At 41.1% G+C, this 27,708-nt stretch overlaps 1 protein-coding gene across 2 annotated transcripts in view; it reads left to right on the forward strand.

The window, feature by feature from the left end:
• The window catches only part of MTHFD1L (methylenetetrahydrofolate dehydrogenase (NADP+ dependent) 1 like), a 255,883-nt gene that overhangs the window by 152,775 nt on the left and 75,400 nt on the right, over positions 1-27,708 (forward strand). For both annotated transcript variants that reach the window (XM_048844238.2, XM_048844239.2), the window contains exons 21-24: positions 7,812-7,951; positions 11,987-12,028; positions 16,629-16,729; positions 17,445-17,622. In XM_048844238.2, the coding sequence (XP_048700195.1) occupies positions 7,812-7,951; positions 11,987-12,028; positions 16,629-16,729; positions 17,445-17,622 (461 nt within the window). The remainder of the gene's footprint in view (positions 1-7,811; positions 7,952-11,986; positions 12,029-16,628; positions 16,730-17,444; positions 17,623-27,708) is intronic.

A 27,708-nucleotide genomic window follows, 5' to 3' on the forward strand; every position in this document is an offset into this window, starting at 1 on the left:
TGGGAAAATACTATATACTCAGTTTGGTGTGCACCTCTGCCTCTCTCAGCCATGCAGTGAAACTGGAGCTTAAATCTTTTAAAGCAAATTCAACTACCTACTTTACAGAATGAAAAATGTTTCTCATGTCCATTAGAGTATCCCCCAATGTATGTCCCTCAACTTGCTGGTAGCTGCAACATCTGCCATATGTGCTCTTCTAGCTTCACAAACTTTTGTTGCAGCGTCGTGCATTAGACACGTATGGACAATGAAAATAGGAATATGTGTGTCAGAGTATTTTAGAGAATGGGTGTACTGGCTGAGTTGACTGGAATCTGAGGACAAATCAAAGTAAAGGGAACAGAGAAGCCTCATTCTTTTAAAATTTTGAATAAGTTTGAGCTTACTAAATTCCAAAATCAGTCATGAGGGTAGAGGGTCAGGTCAGATAAATTGCAAGAGTCAAAATGGACAAACATCTGGTTTATTCATCCCTTGCTGCACTAACAAAAATGTGGTATCCTGTTAGATAAATCACTGATCCAACCTCGTTTATTTTGGCGTCTCTGCACCTTGGTACTTTTGACTTAAACAAGAATCTATCAGTATATTACAGCTAACATGCCTTGAGCTCCAGGTTCAAAGTTCGTGTGCTCCTGTGACTTTGAACTCTTCTGTTCCTGAGTTTACCAGCAGACAGCTGCACCAGAACAGATCTGTTTACATCAGAGGAATAAAAGGCAGCTCGCAGTTCATAGTTTCCATTTCCTTTTGCATTGTTCAGGAATTCAGGCTCACAGTTCTGTGTCCTGAAACTTAGCCTCATGTGTATGTCTCTGACTTGGTACTTGCAATACAAATGTTTTGTTTTGATTTGTTGATAGAAAGTGCTGATGGGAGGGAAGTTAGTTTCATCTAAAATCAGCCTCAGTTTACAAGAAATTCTATTGTGGAATAAATGAGCTTTCATGTCACAATTTCACTGTAGCCTGGCTGATTAAAAATGTTGGTCTTTTTGTAAGGTCTCCTGCAGTCCATAAATCTAAACTAGTGTGAAACACTTAACATGGAACTGTTTTACATATTTAGATACAGCATGATAAATATATTTTTAGGTGAAGAAACTTTACTGTTTTTCTAAAGTGGTCATGACTATGAAATCTGATCAGGTGCAGGAACCACAACTCTGTTTGTTCTGGTTTTTCTGACATCCTTCATACTGTACAAGAAATAAAATATCCCCAACTGTGCACAGCCAGGGAATAATTCCATTAAGATATTCTGGTGATGACATAACTGTGATAGGGAACCATTAGAGAGGTTTGCTCATACCCATCCTCACCCTAAAGTGGAATTATAGACTTCAGTGACAAGTACCTACTTTGTAGAAAGTTGGAAAAGAATCTTTTCCCTTGGTTTTTCTTTTATACCTCTCCCACAAATATCTTTCTTGTTGTTATCCTTTTTCCTGTCTCCACATGTTTCTGAGCTTTCTCTGATTTTCTCCCTCCCCTTGGCCAAACCGTCTGGGGTGTTTGGTTTACATACTGCATCTCTTTCCTAAGTAAGTATGTTTTACTTTTTAATTGTTCTGGTAGCTGAATTGACCAAGGTATAAGGAAATTAAGTGACTTGTCTAAGGTCCCATACTAATTCACTATTTTGGGCTTGGCCCAATTTAGAGTGGAATCCTCTTCCAAGTTACTTGCACTATATTAAAATGTACTTGCTTTTTAGATTATTATTACATGAATCTTAAGCAAAATAGAAAAAGCATTGCTATTTGATTTAGAGTAAATATATATATTATCCCTGTAGGATCTGAGTGCCCTTTATATTACTAAATTGTGTGTATATATATATATTTTTCTAATAACAGGCCTCAAATACTACTGGTGGTGCAATACAAAATTTAGAGTAGAATTTAAGCAACAGTATATTCACAGAAAAAGTTTGCATTCCAGTAATAGATTGATTCTCATTTACAATAGGGCTCCTTTACACGTTTCTGCAGGTGTAAAGAGGCCTTAATATGGGAGTAAATTGCTTTTATACCCAAGTTATGGTTGAGGTCCATTTACGCTGACAAAGCAATTTAAAGATATCTTAATGCAAACAAGAATCCAGCCTTATATCTTCTCAAAGAAGTTGAGCTGCAGTTAAGATGGTTACAGACCATTTCAACTAATGTTCTTTTAAAGTTAACCTTATTATAGCAAGTCTAAATGAAAAGTGTAGCTTTTAGAACATCTGTTGAGTTCTGTCAAGGTTCCTCCCCCACTCTGAACTCTAGGGTACAGATGTGGGGACCTGCATGAAAAACCTCCTAAACTTATCTTTACCAGCTTAGGTCAAAACTTCCCCAAGGTACAAAATATTCCACCCTTTGTCCTTGGATTGGCCGCTACCACCACCAAACTAATACTGGTTACTGGGGAAGAGCTGTTTGGACACGTCTTCCCCCCCCCAAAATACTTCCCAAAAACCTTGCACCCCACTTCCTGGACAAGGTTTGGTAAAAAGCCTCACCAATTTGCCTAGGTGACTACAGACCCAGACCCTTGGATCTTAAGAACAATGAACAATCCTCCCAACACTTGCACCCCCCCTTTCCTGGGCAATGTTGGATAAAAAGCCTCACCAATTTGCATAGGTGACCACAGACCCAAACCCTTGGATCTGAGAACAATGAAAAAGCATTCAGTTTTCTTACAAGAAGACTTTTAATAAAAATAGAAGTAAATAGAAATAAAGAAATCCCCCCTGTAAAATCAGGATGGTAGATACCTTACAGGGTAATTAGATTCAAAACATAGAGAACCCCTCTAGGCAAAACCTTAAGTTACAAAAAAGATACACAGACAGAAATAGTTATTCTATTCAGCACAGTTCTTTTCTCAGCCATTTAAAGAAATCATAATCTAACATGTACCTAGCTAGATTACTTACTAAAAGTTCTAAGACTCCATTCCTGGTCTATCCCCGGCGAAGACAGAATATAGACAGACACACAGACCCTTTGTTTCTCTCCCTCCTCCCAGCTTTTGAAAGTATCTTGTCTCCTCATTGGTCATTTTGGTCAGGTGCCAGCGAGGTTACCTTTAGCTTCTTAACCCTTTACAGGTGAGAGGAGCTTTCCCCTGGCCAGGAGGGATTTCAAAGGGGTTTACCCTTCCCTTTATATTTATGACAAGTTCTGTCCTCTTGAAAAAGGAATCCAAAATTCTATATACTATTGTATTCTGTATACACTGTAATATCTGATTGCCTTCCAGTAGTGCATTAAGCCACATGACTAACTTCTGTCATGTGGTGGTGGTTCTCTCATTCTCTCCCCAGAGGAAGAAGTATGTGCAGTGGAGCGTCTTGGTTGGTTTGTTTTTGTTTTTAATTATTTATTAAATAAAAGTAATCTTTACACATGAGCAGTCAGAAGTGTGAGGAAAAATGTATGTAGATGCTTCATTGTTTATGGGGTCAAAGGTATAGATATTAAAAAATAGAGTAATAGACATTCTAAATGTTTTTTTATCGAACCAGCTTTTTTTAATCAAAGGTCAGAGCTGCTTCAGACAGTTCTGTTACACACATTTATAATGTGCATTGTCCTAAAAGCTGTTTTCAAATATTTGTTATAAATCCCACTGTAGGAGCTTTACAATAAATCAATAACAACAAAGAACAGGGGCTTTTTTAAATGAAAGAAATGAAAAGTGAAAAATCTGGGATTATTCTGATTTAGCTTCCTTTACTAAAACCATAATTCTGTTCTGTTCTATATAGGTTCTTATAGTGCACTCATCACCATAGTAGCTGAACACCTTCCAGTAGTGCATTAAGCAACATGACTACCAATCAGTCATGTGTTGTTTTTCTCTCATCATCTTCCCAGAAGGAGAAGCAGGGGAGTGGAATGTCTTATTTTGATAGGTTGGTTTATTAAATAAATATGCCTGTTGCTACTTGCTTATATTAGACAAGGCAAGGTCAAAGAAATGTGCCTTGCACTTGGAGTGGAAAGTGGTGAGGATTCTGATGGTCCTTAGTTACCGGAATTCATTCCACAGCATCGAACCATCCCCAGAGAAAGTTCTGTCTCCCACATAGACAAGCTTTACTCTGTGCCAGAGAAGCTAAGTTGTCGACCACATTCTTCATCCTGGAGCTTTAGATGGTCATTTAGGTATCCTGGGCCCAGGCCATGGAGAGCTTTGAAGATAGGGATCAAGACTTTGAATTGATTCAGTATTCTGTGGGAAGCCAAGTGTAGAGAACAAACAGGTGTAATGTGTGCATGGTAGCCCGTGTTGTTGAGGAGCTGCATGGCACCATTTTGTACTAGTGGCCCCAGTAATCTATTGTGGTGATTTTTAGAGATTGTCTATGCTTTTTTTTTAGTTTAAAACCACCGTCCTGAGTATTTTTATTTGAAAAATAAAACTTGTGAAACCGGCCACCTAGACTGTTTCCTCTGAGAGAATGAAAAGTGACAACCATACTACTGTGCTGCATCTCACCTCCTTTGGAGGACTGGAACTAGTTCAAAAAGAAGTACATTCATAAAGAGTACCATTTCCTGTTTTTTTACTGGATATCCTAATGCAAGATTCACTGAGTTTTTAAAAATAAGCTCTTTATGATTTTTTTAATTTCTACTTGTAAAAAAGTCAGGCAGTAAGTAAGTCACCTTTCCAGAAACAGATTTGGACTGACCATTTGACATTGTACTTCGTACTGTATAATTGCCTTTCTGGTATTTTTCTGTTTGTTAATCATAGTTTTGTCCATTACTTCTCATGACCATGGCTTAGCAAGGGGTTATTTATTATATATTTATTTCTTGCTGAAAACCCTTAACATTTCATGTGTAACAGCTGATTGCACTTTTGTTTTTGAGACAAAACACACAATATAAATTATAACCCTGAAATCAATAACTGCGTTCTTTTAAGTTAATAGTTTTTCATAATAGCTGGTTAAATTGTTTCCTTAAACTTGTAATCATTAAACTAAAACCAGTTTGAACCCTCCTAAGTCCCTGTGGCCTTTATTTGTTTATGTTTTAATTGGCACACTGATTTGAAAGCAGGAAATAATATAAAAGTGATTGCACTGATTATTTGAGCACAAACAGGATTCAGAGTACAAGAGTTTGGCACATTACTTAATCTTCTCATTATTCTGCATTTTATTTCCTTTGCAGTTGGTAGCCTTCATCCCAGCAGCTTTTCTACTGCATCCTGTTTCCTTCCTCACACAGAAGTCAAGCTCTGACGTACCTGACTTTGTGTTTCTCCCTCTTTGGCCTTTATAATAAGAAAATCCATTCTGTCTGTAGTTATATTGTTCACACCTAACTTTTCTCTCATTGTACAGGGTTCAATTCACTTGTAAAATGCTGAGTTTAGGTATTTAAGCATTTAAAGGGAAAGAGGACTTAGGAGGATGAAGAGTTGTAGATGCATAGCTGAACAAATAAGGATGTCCCCCTCTACTGAATTCTGGGGATTCCCATCCAGTTTTTAATGCAACAGGACACAACTAACTGGGAAGCCATGGAAAGTCATGCATGTTGCTTTGATGTCTCGCTGGGAGACTGCATAAGGACTGTTGTGTCCCTATTAAGAATTAAGGATAAGAGACAATCCCGAAGAATGGAGTCTGTTGGATGATGAAGAAGTTCAGGGGGAGGGCAGACAGGGAGCAGAATCATTACTGATTTGTAGTGAAACAGGAGGGAATGGAACAGAACTTCTTAACTTGCTCCCAGGCAGCTTGGCTGTCTCTATGGACTGCTGGGGATATGGGTATCCCAGGGAGCCTAGCACCCCACCAGGTTTGAAGCAATTGAATATATGGCAAGTGGGGAAGAAACTAGTACAAATGGCTCAAGAGACACAACAATATTGTTATAGTAACTCCTCACTTAACTTTGTAGTTCTGTTCCTGAAAAATGCTCCTTTAAGCAAAATTATGTTAAGCTAATCCAATTTCCCCATAAGAATTAATGTAAATAGAGTGGAGTTATGTTCCAGGGAAATTTTTTTGGACAGACAAAAGACTATACGTGTGTCTGTATATATGTATACACACATTTTATATATATATATAAAACTGTTTGTTTAAAACGTGTGCTGTGTGTGTGTATAAAATACACACACACACATATACACTGTATAAGTTTTAAACAAACAGTTTAATACTCCACACAGCAATGATGATTTTGGAGCTTGGTTGAGGTGGTGAAGTCAGAGGGTGGAAGAGGGTGGGATTTTCCCAGGGAATGCCTTACTTCTAAATGATGAACTAGCACTTGGCTGAGCCCTCAAGGGTTAATACATTGTTGTTAATATAGCCTCATACTCTACAAGGCAGCAGGAATGGAGGGAGGGGAGACAGCATGGCAGAGAGAGACAGAGACATACACCGAGTGAGTGAGTGAGAGACACGCATTGCCCCTTTAAGTACGTTGACTCCACTCTAAGTACACTGCCCTTTTAAGTAGATCAGCAAGTTGATACAGCAGCTGCTGCCAGCAAGCTCCCTCCGTTCTGATCCCTGTCATGTTCCCCCCCCCCCCGGCTCTATGGAGGTGGGGTAAGTGGAGGGGCAGGAACAAGGGAAAGGGGGGCACCCTCACATTAGCACCCTTCTTCCCACCACACAGCAAGCAGGAGGCTCCCGGGAGCAGCTCCAAGGCAGAGGGCAGGAGCAGCACATGGCAGTAGGGGGAGGGACAGCTGAACTGCTGGGCCATTGGTAGCCTGCTGGGCAGCTGCCGCACAGGGAACTTAGGGGAGTAGGGAGCTGATAGCAGGGCTGCCGGTCTACCCTGGCTCCAAGCCCCCACCAGCTAACTACAACAGACTGCTCTTCCTGCAAGCAGTGGACAAAGCAGGCGGCTGCCAAACAACGTTATAAGGGAGCATTGCCCAACTTTAAACAAGCATGTTCCCTAATTGATCAGCAACGTAACAACAAAAGTTAACCCGGACGACTTTAAGTGAGGAGTTATTGTATTTCATCTAATATGGACATTTTCCCTTTGATATTTTTAACTCATGGATTAATGGTTTCATAGATTCCAGGGCCAGAAGGGACCATTGTCATCATCTAATGTGACCTTCTGTATAGCACAGGCCATAGAACTTCCCCAAAATAATTCTTAGGCCATATCTTTTAGAAGAAACATCCAATCTTGATTTAAGAATTGTCAGTGATGGAGAATCCACCAGGACCCTTGGTAAATTGTTCCAATGATTAATTACTCTCATTGTTCAATTGAACAGTATCAATATGATTGTATAGGTATTTAGTATTGTATTTGTTTAAATATTGTCTGAGAGCAGATGATTGTGAATAACCCTGTCTTTCAATTTTGAAACTGCATGTCTGTTCTGTAAAAGCTAGAGATGAGCCACACATTTCAGATTTGGATTAAACATTCCCAAAATTCAAGGGGTTTCAGATCCAGGTCCACCCCTATCTAGTAAAAGTATGTGAGAGGGAATAATAGAGGGAAGGTTTGTTTGGGTTTTTTAAAGTATTTTAATGTACATAACTACGCTAAAATAGTTGTAACACAGGACTGGACGCTACTAAAAGATCTCAGTTAACTTTTTTATGCAGTCTGCTTGGGTGACATATTGTAGTTATCAGGGAAAAGAAAACTTGTTGTGAGCAGTAAATGGTTGAAGATAATCAAAATCATGTAAATAGAACTCTGGAGGTCTGGCAAAACGAATGCAGTTGGATTTTCAAAAGTATGTGGCATACTAGAATAAAGTGAAGCATCCCTTGCCTTTAACTGAGTTCTTTATCCTTAACAGTAACTGAAGCTGGTTTTGGTGCTGACATTGGGATGGAGAAATTCTTCAACATCAAATGCAGAGCATCTGGCTTAGTTCCCAGCGTGGTTGTGCTTGTTGCTACAGTGAGGGCTTTGAAAATGCATGGAGGAGGGCCAAATGTAAGTATCTGCACCTTTCTTGGAACACAAATGATAAACCTTAAAAATTGTCATTAACATTTGAAATACGTATAAAATTCTGAATTTTAAAAGTGGCTGGAAAAGCTCTTAATGTAAACCATTGTTTAGAAATTCTCATTCCTAAACTCCCTCATCACACTGATGTCCATTCCTGAATTTCCCTAGGAGATTATTGGACTCAAACCAAATGAGTAAGGATTAGATAGCTATGAAGAATTACTAATTATTAGAAAAGGGAGTGAAGTTTCTTTATATTTTTTTTAAAATCCTTTATATACATTCTCTCCCTTGCCTCTTAAAATAGTGATTTGTAAATCTCAGTGGTGTTAATACCTAAGTGCATGGTTGTTACGAGCCAGAGAGCTTGGCAGCTGAGGGGGAGAGAGGAATTCAGATTGCAGTGTGCTTAGTGGAATCAGGGAGTTTTGAGTCTCTTGTCTTGTGACTGGAAGGCCTAAGGCTTTTGCCACTGAGGTGGAGGGAACTTCCTCCCTCTCTCCGCTGTAGGGGTGACTCCTTTTCTTCTCCAAGCCACGTGATACCAACAAATGTGTGGTGTTCCCCCATCCCCATTATATCACTCCCTCTGCTAGGGCCAAGCAGGGTCTTGTAGATTGCTAATCACAGAGGCACTCTTCACTCAATCAGGCAGAATCAGGAGTACTCCTGTGAGTGATTGGCACTCTACTAACCAGGCAAAGAGACTGAAAGCCTAGCAACATGCTTCAGCTCCTCTCCCCAGCATTCTGAAAGGATCTGATACTGCCAGGGAAACAGCTTTCTGTGGAGCCTCATATTGGGGGAAAATTCCAGAGCTATTTCTACAACCACAGAATTGTGGAATGCACAGAGCCTTCCTTATATCTAATCATCTCAGAGAGAATCAGTGCTGAGATTTTCCCTTATTCATACCTTTTGGTGCCAAATTTTCTAAGATTAAAAACCCAAAATATTGTTGTCATAGTGGTACCTGTGTATCATTCTCACCCAACACATACAGCTCTTTTGTCTTTTAACATGTTGTTCCTCCATAAATTTCACGATGGTACGTTGTGGTGAAAATTTTCATTCAGTCTAGCAAAAGGGGAATTTAAACCTGCCCTTTCTAACTACGTATTGATTTTATCTAACCCTGGTCTTTCACAAATGGATGTTGTAGGTTGCCCCACACAATATACTGTACAAGGACGATATAGGCCAAATTGTAGATCTGGAAGGTTAGCTATAAAAGTGGCTCTATAAACCAAACCTTTGTGACTCCTTGATATTTGTGCTGCCAGTCTGATCCCAAGGAGTCATGTAGAGCAGCCTTAGTGTTGCTCTAATTTGCAGCTGCCCACAAGGCATGGTTCCATCAGCCACAAGAATGCTGTGTCCATTCCTGCTGTCAACTGCTTATGCCCTCTGTGCTGGATTGCTATCCCCTCAGTCACTTGGTTAATACAGAGTTCCACCTTCTTTATGGTGCTGGGGAGTGCAATATGTATATATATGAAAGATGACCATGTCTGTGTCACCTGTGATCAACTATTTAGTAACTTTAAACCTAAATCTGTACACTAATCATGTGGCTGGAGGAAAGGCAGTGTTTCCAATTCCTGTAAACAGTATATATTTTCTTTCTTTTATGGTTGGGTAACAGTCCCTGATCTAATTTAGACATCCCCTGAGAGCTGTATAAGTAATAGCAGCATCCCTGGGCTGCCTGTGTACTGCAGCCCTGCTCTCAGTGTGCTCCTTACACCAGAACTTTCCAGGGGTCCTTGGAAGGCAGCATTATGGCAGTCTTCCACAATTCCAGCAATGGGAGAATCCTCCTTCAGCAATGCAGGGGGGCCTCTTTATGCTATTCCAGCACTTTTGCCCAGTGTAAAGTGACTGCAGTCGGGGTGAGCATCTCATTCTTTGATCTTTTTAAAAAATTTTCACTCTCTTCCCCAATGTGGGGGTGCACTTGGAGCCAATAGCGTGACTTTTCCTAAATCTTTTACTAAAATGTATACAGAAGCCAGTTTTCTATTTCAAGAAATAGGTATATTCTTAACATTGGTTTGTTACCTGAAAACGCACGGCAAGACTTTCACTATAAATAGGATTTTAATTGTATCCTGATATATTTACCACCTTTGTTGTAGATGGATTATACTGTAGGATTCTGCAAAGGTGTGTTTTACCTTCTCAAGTGAGTTATGACCAAAAATAATCACTTAGAATACCTACTCGTTATCTGATGTACTGAGTTTCTAAGAAGTGGGTATTTTAATATGTGGATTTCAATTGCCATTTTTTACGTGCTCATATTTCCATTCTGAAGAAATCCTAAATGAAATTGTAGGAGTTCTATACATGTTAATAGTGATTTTTTTTAAGCAGTAGAGCCACCTCAAATTTGGTGAGGAACCAGCTTTTAAACTCTGATTATACACTGAAAAGTGATTCTAAAATGGCACCACGGTCTTCCATGTTTGCATCTCACTGACTCCATATCCATTTTGCTCCTTTTACATGTCCCACGAACTCGGCCTTGAATTTGAAAGCCGAGCAGGATTCTTGCCGTCTCTCATATCATCACTGATAAAAATAGGATTCTACAGTCAGAACCTAGTTAAAGTTCTATAGATGCCCAAGCCAGGAGCAAAGCCAGCTCACTCTCCTAAAGTTGTCACAGTTCAGTGCAATTGCACCTGTATTCCCCCTCCATGGTCCCTCAGGGGCACCCACTCTAGGCACCTGGCTTCTCAGGTGTCACATCTCTTAGGCAGAAACCCATGTCTCTCTCCCTCCTGACCAGGGTTTTTCCAGGCTTCACAGTTCCCTGCCTACAATGTGATATTCCCAACAAGCCAGACTACCTAAACAAGCCAACATCTGTGGTTTGCTTTCTCTTTAAAGGCTGTGAACAACATAATTGACCGAGTTATATGTTACCACACAACATAAGCAAGCTCATTTATTCTTAAGGTGAAAGCATTCCAGAGAATTTATTCAAAACAATAAAAGAATCTACACACATGCTAAAATGTTTACCAGAGGTCCTCCCAACTCCAGCCTCAGGCTCTGTCCTTTGAGTCCTTCAAAACCCACAACTGGGTTTTTCCCATGGTTACAAGTTCATAACTGTCTCAGATTCAGAACTAGAACCCCCAGGAACAGATCAGTCTTTCCTTTATACTGATAAGGCTTGGGCCTTTGATCTTGACTGCATATAATAGTGATCAGTAGACAGTGGCTCACTTCTCAGGGCAGAGCTTCAAAAGGCTGGATTTTTGCATAATGGGAGGTGAGGAATTTGCATTCACCTCCTCCTAGATATTCCCCAGGAAAACGACTTCACACATTTTGATCCAAAAGTCCATTCTTGTCTGGCACGTTGTTCAGCATAGTCCTTTGAATCCCCAGTCTCACATCTGTCACATCTCCCCTGTTGAAAGGTTACATACAATCCCAGCCCACAAATATACGTAAACCATTCAATATGATGGATCCCAAAGATACTTAATTCAAGAAGGTATACCAAGGAAATTGCCATATCTGTCTCAATAGCTATATTTGCCTTAGAGTACAAACATTGTATAAAGTTGTAAAAATTCATTGTGTCACCAAAATCAGCAGATAGGATTTAAAATGCACACCGAGAACTGATTTCTTGAGTAACCAGTTGCCATTTTTTCATAGTAATTTTCTGACCATTACTGCTTTTTGGGGAGGGGAAAAGAAAACCCTGACACTGAGTCACTGCTGTAATAAACTGAGAAGACATAAATTCTTATCTTTGGGTCAGGGGAAAGTGATTCATTTTGCCATTTGCTTTGTACAGCTGTAACTTTCTCTAGGGCCATGGTCTGTGGTTGTACTGAACTTTTGTTGCTGGAAAGGAAGGTCTTATTGTTTCATATTGGCAATGGGCGTGATGTTTTGGAGTACAAACGTTTTTAAAAAGTTGTACTCCTGACCAGGCAGGTAGTTGACTAACATTGTTAGATGATTGTTAATTTTACTTGCTTACGATTACAGGTAACTGCTGGTGCCCCTCTTAAGAAAGAATATACAGAAGAGGTAAGAGCAATTACTGTAAAACTTAATCCTGTCCTTTTTAAAAAGTTTTGATTTGAAAAGATCTAAAACAACACAGTTGCCAGTTACTTTGCAAACGATAAAACAAGAGGAGAGTGGCGAGTTTAGATGCCGGCAGTAGATGCAGCAAGCGCTTCTTGATTGAGGTTTTATGATACAATTTAAAAATAAAGATGAAAAATACCTACAAAGGGAAGAAAATCTCTCTATTTGCTGCATTGTGTGGATTGAGTGCAATATCATAGTAAGATAGCAATGGTAGTGTTCAGACTTAAGAAGCCATTTCCTAGTGTTAGATATCTTTGATCTTGGAAGTTACTTCAACTGAGTAACTCTCAGATATTTCTAGAGCACCCACCACTATAGTATTGGAGAGCTGAGCCACCTATAAAGGAACTCTATTTCACTTCAGTACTCTGATGAGAGAGATCCACTGTAAAGTGTAGCCTCCTTTTTTCCCTGATCAAAAGATGTTGTTTCATGTTAAAAATTGAGTTTTTCTATTTACCTCAAAACAAATACACTTGAATTCAGATTATCAGACAAATATGGTAACTGTAGTAAAAAAGTTGTGGAAACTTCTTTAACGTTCCAAGTTTCGGGAGATGAAAATTGTTCTTGGTATATTATCTGAATTCATGGACTAACCAAATGCCCATTAAGGAATCTACTTGTGTCATTACCATATGAAGGAACCTGATTATTCATTGCGTGTGTACAGTTACCTTTTTTTCACAAGTCTTTTATTTACCCTTTACAAAGGCCCTTTTGTAAAGGCCCTTTACAACTTAGGAGCTGAAATGTTGGCATTTCTTTCCCTTTTTCTGTCCCTCCTTCCCTTGACATTTGTAAGTAAAATTAAAGTATATATGAAAATCTATAGAAAGTAATAGTTATATTATCTCTGTTCGTGCTAACGACAGGGAGCCACTATTTCCAAGCCTCACCTTATACAAAAAACCCCATAAACAAATGGCCCTAGGAAATGAAACAGGAAGAGATTCTCTAACACATTCAAAATAAAGAGTCATATCCAGTCTCAGCTGTTAGGATAATGTGCTGACTCTAAGGCTTAATATTAATCCTGCTCTTCATGCCTGGTGTTAGACAGCAAGATGGCACAGCTCAAACATAGGCTATATATGTTTAAAGAATAAATATGTGGGCTATGTTTCATCTTTGTGGATAAAGCCTTTGTGTAGCCTATTACTTGTGCTTTAGCTGCTGTCTACTTTTTTTTAATTACAGTTTTGCAACCTGGTTATTACTAGGTTTAGTATGTGTTTCTGATATAGAAATCTACCAACCACTTTACTTCTGTAAGGCATTGCCATGGTATGTTTGGCTTATAAAAATAATACCTAGTTCTCCTATAGTAGTTCTAAACAGTGGATTCAGGAATAGAGGGATTAATGAAGATAAAATATTTTTTATATCAGTCCTTACGTTACATGATGGGCAAATTCCTATTCCAATGTACTTTTCCATGGAAAATCAGTATACAGTCTTGGCAAAGCCTAAAACCTCTAAGGGTATGTCTACACTACAAAATTAGGTTGATTTTATAGAAGTCGATTTTTAGAAGTCGATTTTATACAGTCGATTGCGTATGTCCACACAAAGCGCATTAAGTCGGCAGAGTGTGTCCTTACTATCATGGCTAGCATCGACTTACAGAGCGGTGCACTGTGGGTAGCTATCCCACAGTTCCTGCAGTCTCCGCTGCCCATTGGAATTCTGAATTAAGCTCCCAATGCCTGATGGGACAAAAACTTTGTCACAAGTGGTTTTGGGTACCTGTCGTTGGGCCCCCCCTCCCTCCGTGAAAGCAACGGCAGACCATCGTTTTGCGCCTTTTTTCCGGGGTCCCGTCTGCCAGCCCCGCTCAACCCGCTGCCTGCCTGGATGATCGGAACCCCAGGCAGGCAGGAGGCTGAGCGGGGCTGGCAGACGGAGCCCCAGACCGGCAGCGGGCTGAGCAGCTCAGCCCGCTGCCATTCTTGGGCTCCATCCACTGGCTCCTGCCAGGCAGGGTCCCAGCCGCCAGCCCCGCTCAGCTCGCTGCCATGCTTGCCATACCACTGCAAGCATGGAGCCCGCTCAGCTCACCGTCACCGTACGTCTCCTGGGTGCTGCTGGCAGTTCTGCATTGCTACACAGCAGCAGCTCCTTGCCTTTGCGGCAGATGGTGCAGTAGGACAGATAGCCGTTGTACGTCTCCTGGGTGCTCCTGGCAGACCTTGGTGAGGTTGATCAGGGGTGCCTTGACGGACATGGCTATCCTCCTTTTAAAGCACCGAATGGGAGTGACTCCAGGTCATTCTCGTTTTTAAGTTTCGTCTCATGGAGATTCTGTCCTGCCTGGAATATCATGCGAGCTGGAGGCTTCTGCCTCAGGCTGCTCTCCCAGCCAGCAGCACGGCGTGGTCACACCTACCCCAGCCTGCCCCTTGTTCCCATGGCTCATGAAGCCTGGACAATAGTAAGGAGCAGTTCAATTTGTGGAATGACAAATCCAGAATGAAGGATTGCACTCCATGGGCCACGTTAAGATTATTTCAGAGTCCTAGATAGCATTTCTTCCCTATAAAAGGCTTCATGAAAATTTTCCCCTGCCACTTACAAAAATGTTAATTTATCAGAGCAGCTGAAAGGGTAAGGAACCTGGGACTATAACTTAGAGAGAGCTGCCATATTATTTAACTCATAATTGATATAATTCAAAGTAAAATTTCACAGCACGGTCTGTTCTAAGACTAAAAATGCAGGAGGGGAGTCCGAGAAAGAAACAGTGACCTGTTTCCACCCGGTTTCAAACCGGGGACCTTTCGTGATAACCACTACACTACAGAAACCCATCTTGAATGGGGCTTCTCTTTTTTTGCCACAGATTTTGTTGAATGCACAGGAATGTTTTCTCTAGCTACAGAAGCTACCTAATGCAATGTCTATACCTATGGCCTTCCTGCTCACAAAGCGGTAATGCCCCCTCCCAAGGCTGACACAGCGTGGAGTGTATGTGAAACACTGACCTGGCTTGGGCAGGATCTCTAGTGAGGCATGATACTTTTGCTGTTAAGCAAACACAGCAATTCTTTCCTGGCCTCTGCCACTGAATGCCCCCATGCATTAAGCTGTGCCCTGTGAGTGCGGGAGGACTGCATGAGCTCGGAAAACATGTCATCGCGAGTGCGTTTTTTCCCGCCTTCTAATCTGCAATAACATCAGGGACGGAGATGATAGGGGGAGCGTAGAAACATTCTACGTTCTACGATTCTGGAGGGACTGCATGGTCACCAGTGCTGCTGAGTTCGCCACCCTGACCAAACAGGAAATGAAATTCAAAAGTTCCCAGGGCTTTTCCTGTGTACCTAGCTAGTCCATCGGAGTTCAAAGTGCTGTCCAGAGTGGTCACAATGATGCACTCTGGGACAGCTCCCAGAGGCGACCCCAAATTCGAGCCGGCGATGTAGATTTTCGCGCTAATCCCCTCATCGGGGAGGAGTACAGAAATGGATTTTAAGAGCCCTTTAAGTCGAAACAAATGGCTTCATTCTGTGGATGGGTTTAGGGTTAAATCGATCTAACGCTGCTAAATTCGACTTAAACTCGTAGTGTAGACCAGGGCTAAGTCAGGAACAGGATGGAACAACCTAAGAAAATCAACAGTAGTAAATCACCTGGACTGTATGCTTGTATGTTCACGTGTGTGGGAAAGAGAGAGCTGTCTGAGTGGGCTTGTCTTGTCTTGTATTTTAAATGTCCCAAGTTTGAGAGGCTTATGATCTGAACCGCCTCCCACTGAAGTCAGTGGGTTTTTCCATTCACTTCAGTGGGAGTTGGATGGGGCCTCATGTCAGGTAGCATCCCTGTCAACCATCCTCTCTGGGAAGCTTTTGGTATTTGGGCCTTTAATAGAATGCCCGCATTAGTGTTATCTCACAAATTAAGTGGCATCACACAAAGGATTTTGATTTGAGTGAACTCTCCCTGCATTTGAGCTTGGAAGGAGAATGAGAAAGCTAGTCCATCTCCTCCTTCCATTTGTCTTCCCTGGGCCTGGATATGTGGTGAAAAAGGATCCTAGGAGGAACCAGATGAGATAGCGTCAGTCCTGTGATGGAAAGCTTCAGCAGCAAATGTCTTAATGAACTGTATTACTGTGTAACTCCTTTAGATGGAGCCATGAATTAGAGTGGGGGGAACTGGCAGCAGTCCATACCACTGCCAATGTCAACTGGCCCACAGATGTTTTCTGACATCTTGTTTATTGATTGGCAGCCAATTGGCAGCAACTCTGTCTTGCTTGTGTCCCAGAAGGGAGCAATCTGGCAACGTGCTCAAATGTAAAAGATCTAGACCCTGCTCAGTTATGTAAATGCGGCTGCTGCTACTGAAGTCAGAATTAATAGGATACATAAAAGTATTTTGTCTGAAGCCTATTATGAAGGTTACCCATAAATATAAAAATAATTACAACTAACCATGTTTGTTGTAATTTCAGGAAATGTCTTTGGCTAGAAAAGATGTGACACCTTGCCATTTCTTTCCGTTTGTGTTTTTTTTTGTTTGTTTAATGTAGAATCTCCAGCTGGTAGCTGACGGCTGTTGTAATCTACAGAAGCAAATTCAGATTGCTCAACTCTTTGGAGTTCCTGTTGTAGTTGCTCTAAATGTCTTCAAGTAAGTCAGTCCATCCTTTACTCATGCTAGTGGGCCCAAAGCTCAAGCTCATTGTTGTTGCATGAGGTGTAATCACTTACTTCCTCACCTCATATAGTATATTAAATATATTGCCACTCACAGCTGGGTGAAAATCCAGGAAGTAAAATTAGTATTAACTTCATATACCACTCAAAAGAGTTACAAAGATTCTGCTGGTGTTGTGACCTAATTAAATATGCCTGTTCAGTCCTGAAAATGTTTTAAAATTCAGAAAACTGTAATGCAATTTTCAGCGTTTTATTTAGAGCACCTTCCTATTTACGTTTGTTTGTTCAATCCACCAATCATGGCATGAAGAGAGAAGCTTTTAAAGGAAAGAGAGAGAAGTTTATATTTGACTTGTAGAAAGGATTTCTTTTAAAAAAAAAAAGAGTAAATTTTTTATACATCCCGAAGCATATAGAGATTTAAAAAAAACCTCTAGCTGCCTCTTTTAGAGGTTTTCAAATCACATAAATATAGAATGGTATTGTATGTGATTTGTAATACTTATTTAAATGAAACATTCCTACTTCAATGTACCTAAGACAGTTGGGGTTTTTATAAACATTTAATAGTTGTATGATTTCCATAACTAACTTGTTTCACAACTGTAACTACAGAGCATTGCTTAACAAATAAGGCTGTACAAGAGTAAATAAACAAAATAATGACAGAACTGTTTGGTTGGCAGAACTGACTCCCATGCTGAAGTTGATTTAGTCTGTGAGATTGCAAAACAGTCTGGAGCATTTGATGCAGTACCCTGCAATCACTGGTCAGCTGGTGGTAGAGGAGCTGTGGAATTGGCTCAGGCTGTGAGAAAAGCTGCCAGTCAGGAAAACAGCTTCAAATATCTGTACAACTTGGAGGTAAGATGATTAAAAAGAATGTTGCAATAGTTTCAGATGGAGAACAAAGAGGATGTTGCAACAAATCTATTTAGTGTTCCTTTCAGATGTCAGCTATAAGAAGGTGCTTGCTTGGCTTAATAATATCCCAGGCGTTGCAGATTAAAAAATAAAACTATTACTGAAGATGAAATAGTGAGTACTTCTGGCAGTACAGGACTGCTCGCTGCATGATAGCATACTTACTAGCGCTTTGTCTTGTTTAGCTTTAAATATCCCCAGTGATGAGGCTTCTGCTGGTCCTAGGAGGCTTTTCATGGCATTCAGCTGAAATTTCATTTTCTTGATGTCATCCTGTTTGAAATGCATACACCTGTGACTCCCTAAAGTGTTCCTTTCCTTCTTTAGGCAAAGGATAGTTTCTCAAGACTTAGGTTGTATGCACATCTCTACCATTGATCTGCTCTCTGACATTGAAAAAGTCACTTACACTCACTGTTCTTCAGTTTACTTGTCTGCAAAGTGCCCAGTGTTACAGCATCCCCAGGTTGCCAGGAGGAGCAATTGCAGACAAAGTCCTTCTTGGCCCCTACAGCTGCAGGGTGGAACGCACTCAGTGCAGACAGAATGTTTGGAGAATTATATTGCCAAGAATTTTGCTAACAAGCCTCTACTGAGCTTGTGCAAATGATGGTTTTCAGAAGCTTACAACTTGGCCAAGTCTGGGTGGATTTTCACAGGAACAGCAAAATGCAACTGTCTAACTCCGTGGTGGCACCCTCCCCCACAACACTGCCAAGTTTCAATCTCTGTTTCAATAGATGAAGGTGCTAGAGCTTATCAAGAAAAATACTTGTAAGACTTTTTTTTTAACATAAGCAAAACCAGTTTATTTTCCCTAATTTAATTCTTGCAAATAACAGAATTGTTTCTGCTGAAACTTTCTTAAAATTTCAGCCTGTGGCAGACATCCAGCATGGAAAAATTTCATCTGGAATTGTTGAAGTTTGGTAGTTATAAGCAACTAAAAACAAGGTCTCATAATGGAAAGTGTCAAGCAGTCTTAACTCTAAGTGTTGCTATCAGTCTTGTCTGTAATGACTTGGCCTGTTCATACTTAGAGCTGAATAATTGATTTCTTCGGTTCAGTGGCTGATCTGAAAAAGAAAAAAATAGGTTTGTTTCGAACCAGAACTGATTTTTTTCAGTTTTCCTCACCTGAAATAAAAAAATAAAAAATTGTTTGGCTCTAGGGCAGGGGTGGGCAAAGTTTTTGGCCGAGGACCACATCGGGGTACGAAACTGTATGGAGGGTAGGGAAGGCTGTGCCTCCCCAAACAGCCTGGCCCCAGCCCTCTATCCGACCCCTCCCACTTCCCGCCCCCTGACTGCCCCCCTCAGAACTCCTGACCCATCCAAACCCCCTGCTCCTTGTCCCCTGACCGACCCCACCCCCTATCCAATGCCCCTGCTCCCCGTCCCCTGACTGCCCCCCGCCACCCCATCCACATCCCCGCCCCTGACAGGCCCCCGGGACTCCCTTGCCTATCCAACCGCCCCCTGTCCCCTGACTGCACCCCCGTCCAACCACCCCTTGCTTCCTGTCCCCTAACTGCCCCCCCCCGGTACCCCTTGCTCCTTATCCAACCGCCCACTCCCCGCCCCCTTACCAGGCCGCTCAGAGCCCCAGGAGCTCGCAGCCTCGCTGCGCAGCGGCGCAACTGCGGAGGAGGGGGGACAGCACGGGATGGTCCTGGGGTTCAAGGGCCAGGCAGGATGGTCCTATAGGCTGGATGTGTCCTGCAGGCCGTAGTTTGCCCACCTCTGCTCTAGGGGAATGTTTGAATGTCTGTCTGGAATGAAATTTTCTAAATAAAAGGTTGATTTGAAACGACATGTTTGAAATGAGAAAAGGAGCACTTGTGGCACCTTAGAGACTAACCAATTTATTTGAGCATAAGCTTTCGTGAGCTACAGCTCACTTCATCGGATGCATACTGTGGAAAGTGTTGAAGATCTTTTTATATACACACAAAGCATGAAAAAATACCTCCTTCCACCCCACTCTCCTGCTGCTAATAGCTTATCTAAAGTGATCACTCTCCTTACAATGTGTATGATAATCAACGTGGGCTATTTCCAGCACAAATCCAGGGTTTAACAAGAACGTCTGGGGGGGGGGGGGTAGGAAAAAACAAAGGGAAATAGGTTACCTTGCATAATGACTTAGCCACTCCCAGTCTCTATTCAAGCCTAAGTTAATTGTATCCAATTTGCAAATGAATTCCAATTCAACAGTTTCTTGCTGGAGTCTGGATTTGAAGTTTTTTTGTTGTAATATCACAACGTTCACGTCTGTAATCGCGTGATCAGAGAGATTGAAGTGTTCTCCGACTGGTTTATGAATGTTATAATTCTTGACATCTGATTTGTGCCCATTTATTCTTTTACGTAGAGACTGTCCAGTTTGACCAGTGTACATGGCAGAGGGGCATTGCTGGCACATGATGGCATATATCACATTGGTGGATGTGCAGGTGAATGAGCCTCTGATAGTGTGGCTGATGTTATTAGGCCTTGTGATGGTGTCCCCTAAATAGATATGTGGGCACAGTTGGCAACGGGCTTTGTTGCAAGGATAGGTTCCTGGGTTAGTGGTTCTGTTGTGTGATATGTGGTTGCTGGTGAGTATTTGCTTCAGGCTGGGGGGCTGTCTGTAGGCAAGGACTGGCCTGTCTCCCAAGGTTTGTGAGAGTGTTGAGTCATCCTTCAGGATAGGTTGTAGATCCTTAATAATGCGTTGGAGGGGTTTTAGTTGGGGGCTGAAGGTGATGGCTAGTGGCGTTCTGTTATTTTCTTTGTTAGGCCTGTCCTGTAGTAGGTGACTTCTGGGTACTCTTCTGGCTCTGTCAATCTGTTTCTTCACTTCCGCAGGTGGGTATTGTAGTTGTAAGAAAGCTTGATAGAGCTCTTGTAGGTGTTTGTCTTTTTCTGAGGGGTTGGGGCAAATGCGGTTGTATCGCAGAGCTTGGCTGTAGACGATGGATCGTGTGGTGTGGTCAGGGTGAAAGCTGGAGGCATGTAGGTAGGAACAGCGGTCAGTAGGTTTATTTCCAAAGTGTCAAAATATTTTGTTTGGACATTTAAAAAAAAAAATCCGGATGAAAGTATTTGGTGAATTGATCCAAATTTGCAAGTTTCAGTGCCCTCAAAGATGTATTTTTCAGCAAATTTACTATATGTCAAAAAAAGGTCCCCATTTCTATTTATCTTGCTTGAAGAAGCCTTAGTGCTTCATTTCTCATCTATTTCTGACAAGTGGGCACTATTTCTGATGGGGAAGATGGGGGAGGACTTTTTCGTGACTCCTTTCTCTTGAATCTCTGCCTCTACTGTTTGTTTGTTTTCCTCACCCCCAGGCCCTTATCACTCCCCCTCTGTCTCCTCCTTTCCTTTGGCACCCTCATCTCGCTACTTTTCTCTCCACCACCTCTTGTCCACAGAGATCTCAGAGAGGGCAAGCACCTGTAAATGGGCCAGTCAGCAGCTTTATAATTACCTTAGTGGAATGAAAAAAGGGTATTTGAACATAGGGCATAGTGGGTAATTTTAGCCTGACAATACTGGGCACTGAATTCTTCTGCTCAACAAAAGACCAGGTACCTCATGGTGACAGTCCCAAGGAGATGAATGTGGTATAAAAATCAAGAGAATTAGATATACAGGAAGTAGGTATGCAGGATGATATAGGGGTATTTTCAGTGTCTTTCTGCCTCAACTTTGTCCTAAAGGGACACGGATGAGAGGATAGTTGAGTCTTCATTCCTGTTCCAGTCCTATCCAGAGACTGCCAAATTCAATGAGTCTTCTTTGGTTTGGTTTGGTTTTTATGGGGATTTTTTGCTGAGGGTCAACAGACAAGGGGCAGTGGTGTGGGGAAATGCTTCAGACACCCTTATAGCCAACATGAAGGAGTGGAATATTGACAAACTCATGGGAAACCCAAGCTCTCAACAGACCAAAATGGAAAAGGACCTGGTGGCAAGGATCCCAGTATTTCGAGATCCAACAGAGAAACTGGAAAGGAGGAAACAACGTGCCGCACTCTGACTCAGCAATCCAGATCTGCCCCTTCCATTGGGAAATGTCTACCCGAGTTGTGACAAGATCTGTGGATCCCAGATCAGTCTCATTAGCTATCTGCGGATCCACCAGTGATAACTGGCTTTCATTTTATGAAAGCCAATCATCCGCGAACTCCAAGAGATCACCAATGGGGTTGCCAAGGGATCAGGGTGGTAAGGGAGGAGTGAGAATATTGCAGAAAGCCCTTTATTCATCTCTTACTCCTTCAGATTCGCTCTTCATCCATTTAGTCCATTGATGTTCATTGATTTCCCCTGTTGTGGATTAATTTCAGATATGCATGAAGTCCTAACCACTTCCAACAAGTCAAGTTACTTTGGGAGAACTTAAAAGCCCCAGGGTAAATTCATTCAGTATCTTAACATTGTGTTCCAAATGTTTCCCAGAGTCGGGTGAAAAAAACTTTAAATCTGATTCTTGGATCCTTTTTATTTTTCTCACTTACGTAGTAAAACAAAAGGTTGTAGTATATTGTTTTTGTGTTTCAAATTAGGAGAATACTTCAAATCAGCTGAACTTTATTTCTCTGAATTTTTTCTAAGCAGCATGTCTAACTTTGTATTGCTTCACATCATGTTTCCAACTTCGTCTTCTAAGAAAATTCTGTTTTCACATGTTTTGAAATCTGCATAGTGTATGAAAAACAAAGAAATATTTTCAAGATGAACTGGTGTGATATAGTGTCACATACAGTCAAATAGTGGTAGGAATTGAGAATCAGTTACTCTGTTGTATTTCAGTCTAAATGTAGTCACGTGCACATGTAAAATAACTTTCTTTTCAGACTCCACCAAGTTATTCTTGCTTATAAAACAAGCTACATTAAATTTGATTTTTCCCCTCAACGGTTATTTTTTTAAACATTAGGTTTAGCTGGCATTTAGCACCATATTAACAAATACTTTTCAAGAGCTAGTATGAACAAGTAAATAAGTACTATGAGAGCAAAATAAATTTCAAGCATATTTGGAGGGTGGTGTGAAGAATAACTGTATATTGATTCTGAACATGCAAGAAAGAGATGTGAAAATCAGCATGTCTGGTGTCCAGGACAAGGAACAGCCTACAACAAGTTTCCCAAAGGGCCTGTCATATTAAAAGTGTAGGGAGGAGCATACATAAAGGGCTTGTAATATCAGAAATTACACATGGGAAACTTTAAAAAAAGGAAAAAAATAGTCAGAAGTAAGGCGGAGATTTTATGATAGGCTTTGAAGAGCCATAACTTTGTTTAAAATATTATTAGCAGTGGTAAGAAATATTTTATTAGCATGTGATTTAAAAAAGACAAAGTTTGGTCCCGGTGCATACACTAACCCATCTTATTTTGTCATTTGAATGTTTTTTCTTGTCGAGTATTTCTTTTTTGGTGGTTGGAGAATGAAGTTGGCTACAAAGACCTTCTGAACTCTTTACAAAGTAATCTGTACTTCATTGTGTTTTTTTTGGAGAAAATATATTTGGCACATATGGAAAATATCAGAATTTCAATTCTTATCAGTGTAGACTTCCTTTCTGGGTTCACTTTTCTTGAAGTACGAGTCTTTAAATTACAGCAGAAAGCTATTACTCAGAATAAACTGACTGATCTATTAACATAAGCTTAGATAACCAGGGTTAAGGGGGGGAGAAGAGCAGGGGATAGAAGCATGTGCATCCCATTCGAAAAATTTCCTGGCTTCAATGGTTAAAGTACTCTTTCTTAAACAAAAAAAAACAGAAGTAGAGGTAACTTGCCGCAGTAGTGCATGCCCAGTAAAGTGTCTGGGTTCTCATATCCCATTGTTTTGGCAAATGAAAAGATTCAGGGTTTAGTCTCCCTGCGGGTGCACTGAACTCTCTCTGTTAGCATCAACATACCTGAGACAAAGAGATAAGGAAGCACTGGTTTGAATCAAGGCACTTCGCTAACTCCTCTGCTGGAAGTGGTGTTCTGTCCAGCAAAGCAGCTTGAGCACAGTGAGCCAGTGCATGAGCAGGAAAACAAGACTGACACAGCTGGAATTAGAGAGAAGAGAGAGATGAGACTAGGGGAGAGGTAACTGGTGCAGAGAATCAGCACATTCTGTCAGTCACAGAGACTTACCAGTGTCTCTTAAATAGATTCGGACATAGTGAACTGACAGCTGTGATAGGGAAGCCAAAAATCACCTAACTTCTGCTAAAAAGGAAAACTAAATTGGGAGAGGGGAGAAATCACAGGAGAAGGAAGGGGAAGGGTTTCTTTGGCATTTCAGCATTTCCAGATTACTTCTATTTTTCTAATATATTTGTCAACTTCCTGTGTTGGCATGGAGTACTTGTGGCACCTTAGCGACTAACCAATTTATTTGAGCATGAGCTTTTGTGAGCTACAGCTCACTTCATCGGATGCATACCGTGGAAACTGACAGTTTGCATCCGATGAAGTGAGCTGTAGCTCACGAAAGCTTATGCTCAAATAAATTGGTTAGTCTCTAAGGTGCCACAAGTACTCCTTTTCTTTTTGCGAATACAGACTAACACGGCTGTTACTCTGAAACCTGTGTTGGCATGACATCATGATGTCACCAGTGTTGCCACATTATGGTGTAGAGTCAGTCTCGAAGATATTTTGGAACATTTCCAGTGTCCTGCATAGCCAGTTTTCAGGGCACAGGACAGCATCATCACAATCAGGGCCATTTTGTGGAAAATCAAACTAGAGGGGCAACCATTTTTAGTGAGTATTCAAAGCCATTAGCAACTTCAGCAATGGTGTTTTTCTTCCTTCTCTCTAAGGGTGACAGTGCCTTATAGACAGTGACATATAGAAAATGTTCTAGCTCTTTTATGCTCCTGTGGTCGTTCAGCGCACACGTTGGCACCAGTTCTGCTGATCTCAATTTCAAGTGGAAGAGATCTGGTGCTGCCACAAAGCAGGAGCTCAGTAAAGCATCAGACAGTGCAAAAACTGCAGGCAGGAGCAGCTCTGCATTGTTTGGCTCATCTTCTGTCTACATCTCATAGTCAGAAAAGGGGTAGAGAATAAGAATGAGTTGGAGCAACAGAGGAGGGGGGAGAAAAGAGCCTGTAAATTAAAAGTGGGTAGGAGAGGGAATGGAAGGGAGGGCAAAAGCCTAGGACAGTGGTTTTCAGACTGTGGTCCATGGTCCCCTGGGGGTCTGCAGACTGTCTAAGGGGTTCCACAAAAGGTTATCATTACCAGAGAACAGTTATTTTCCACCTGGGGTCCACAAACTCCTGAGGGTCTGCACAGTATGTCTAAGATTTACAAAGGCGTCTGCACTGCCATTTGAAATTTTTTAAAGGTCCACAAATGAAAAAAGGTTAAAAACCACTGACCTGGAAAAATAAGAACAGCATAAAGAGGAAGGCAGGAAAAGCAGTAAGATTTCAGCAGGGGAGAAAACACAATTGTTATTAAAAGGAGCTAGGTTTATGGGCTCCTGGTTTGAAAGTATATTAAAGGAGCTGGAAGTAGGGATAAACAGTAAAGGGGGCACAGAATTAAATACTCCTTATGCTTTCCTTTAGTGTAAGATAGTTCTGTTTTTTTATTCCGAAAAGATAAGGGAAGAGGATGGCTGAGGCAAGTTGGGGGAGGAATGAGCACTTATCTTCAGTGACAGCCCCGCTACCAAAACCATCACATTCTAAGGTCACCGTGTCATCCCATTTGTCTGTCTGTTCTCTTGTTGCCTTTTGTCTAAATCCTAGACTATGAGCTCTATGGAGCAGGGAATATCCTTAGGGTGGTGTTTTATACCATCAAGTGAGGTACCAAATCCTGCGTGGGGTCTTCAGATGCTACTACAATAGAAATAAATAATAATACTCAATTTGTCCCTTTGCTGGAACACCTCCCAACCCATGACTTGTGACCATTTTTCACTCACTTTGAAACTCAGGCCACCCTGCTTTCTCTTCCACCCATTTGATCAAAGAACCATCTATCAGCATAGCCACTGTGTGTGTGTGTGTGTGTGTGTATATATATATATATATATTAAAAAGCCAATTTCCACACTGCTGTATAAACCCCTTTCTCCCCCAAGAGAGCTTGCTTCAAGCAGAATCTGGATGTGTTTTGCACTGAATCAAAAGTTCTGAGGTTGGAAATTCTTTGTTCCCATCCCTCTCTCGCTTTTTTGGGGGTAGGCTCTTGACAGCATGGCAGTTTTATGTTTGTTTTTATTAAATATTTTTCCCATTCTTTTCGTCAAGCAATTTTTAGACACAGCTGGGGTTTGAATGTTGGGGAGATGAAAATAAATCTCTAAGGCCACAGGCTTAGGTGTTGTTTCATGAACTGTTTAACTCAACTAGATATGAGCTTTTCCACAAATTAAAAAACAAAAATCTGTCCTATGCCTGCAGAGACAGGGTGTGCTGTGGGCTTGGGAATCATCTGGTCAACCACAGAACTTCTGGAACCAGAATATACAGATGAAATAAAAAACATATTTATTAAAGTGTAGAGGAAAACTCAAAGAAATGAAAGCTTAGCTATGCAGTCAGCTATTATTTTAGCCTGGCACTCTATCACCCCACAACACCTTCAGCAATACTGTTGTCATGTGTTTTTGCTTGGCAGTGTTCCTGATGCAAAATGAGAGAGATGTATAAAGACGGTTTCATTTAGTCGAGAGATTATTATTTATTATCTTTTCAGTGTGTATATACAAGTTAAAAAACATCAATCGCAAGCTCTATGCTATTTTAAGAATTTTTTTAAAATGCAAGCCATATAATAAAATAACAAACCCAGGGGTTTCTTCTCATCAAAGAACAATAAACCAGTCAACATATTGCTAATGGACAACTGGACTAAGACAAATGTTTAAAGTATGTAAATTGTAAAACTTTTAAAGAAGAAATGATGGCACAGCAGCATGGACATACATAACACAGGTGTTTAGAAAGCTTCCATGGGTGAACGCCATCAGTTTCTGCAAAATATAAACTTTCTTAAAGATAAAATAACCTGAAATCTCTATCCCTTATAATTGTGAAGAGAGCCTTTCAAACGTAATGCAAGCAGGAATCCATGCAGTGCTGTTTTCTTAAATCTCATTCCAGTGACTCCTGTGCTTCTGCTGCTGCTCATAGCTTTGCCAGGCTCCACCAAAGTGAAGACTGAATAGAGTCTTGTAATTTTTCACTCCCGCCATTCGGAACAATGTTAGATTTGACTCTGCTGCCATTTGGGAAAGGCACGGGGAAGGAGGATTTAAAAACTAAAGTAACAGACCACATCCACTCATGCAGCATTCTCTGGGGTTGGATGGGGAAAGTGAGAGAATGCTCCTTCTGCTAGCAGCCAGAGAAGGTTGAAGGGGCCTCAAATCTATTAGCCAGTATCTGATACAAAAGTGGGAATTCTGAGCAGAGTCAACACCCTAGCTTACCATCTTTACCTTTCCCATCTGGTAAGGTAGGGAATTGGAGTCTCACCTTGGAGTTGTCCCGGAACGCATTCCCCGCTCCCACCTCCTTCACATTGGTCTTTGGATAGTAGGTTTAATCTCTGGCTTATTGGTGTCTGGTAAAATGACAAGGCATTACATGTGAGAGGATGGGAGTGATTGGGTGAGCAGGTGGGTTAGTGAGACTGATGTGATAAATTATACAAGTACTTTATTGAGAGGTGTGAGAGAGGGGGATTTTGGTGAGAAGAATAAAGAAGAGAAAAAATCAGAAAAAATGTATGTAAAGAGAGAACAACAGAAGGGGTGGGGGTAGATGGAGAGAGAAAGAAAAGAGGAAACACACTGAAGACAACTCAGGAAAATATAGCCCGTGATCTACTATTGTAAGAAAGCAAATGGGGAAGGGGAAAGTCAGTGAGTAAGGCTGGGATATGAGAGTCTATTATAAATGAGTCTTTGTAAGTTACATTTTTAAATAGAAAGTGTGTTGACAATGTTGGAATTAAGTACATTAAGTAATAAGTAGGGCCCTACCAAATTCATGGTCAGT

The sequence above is a fragment of the Caretta caretta genome, chromosome 3 (assembly GCF_965140235.1).
Source record: "Caretta caretta isolate rCarCar2 chromosome 3, rCarCar1.hap1, whole genome shotgun sequence".
NCBI classification, from domain to species: domain Eukaryota; kingdom Metazoa; phylum Chordata; order Testudines; family Cheloniidae; genus Caretta; species Caretta caretta.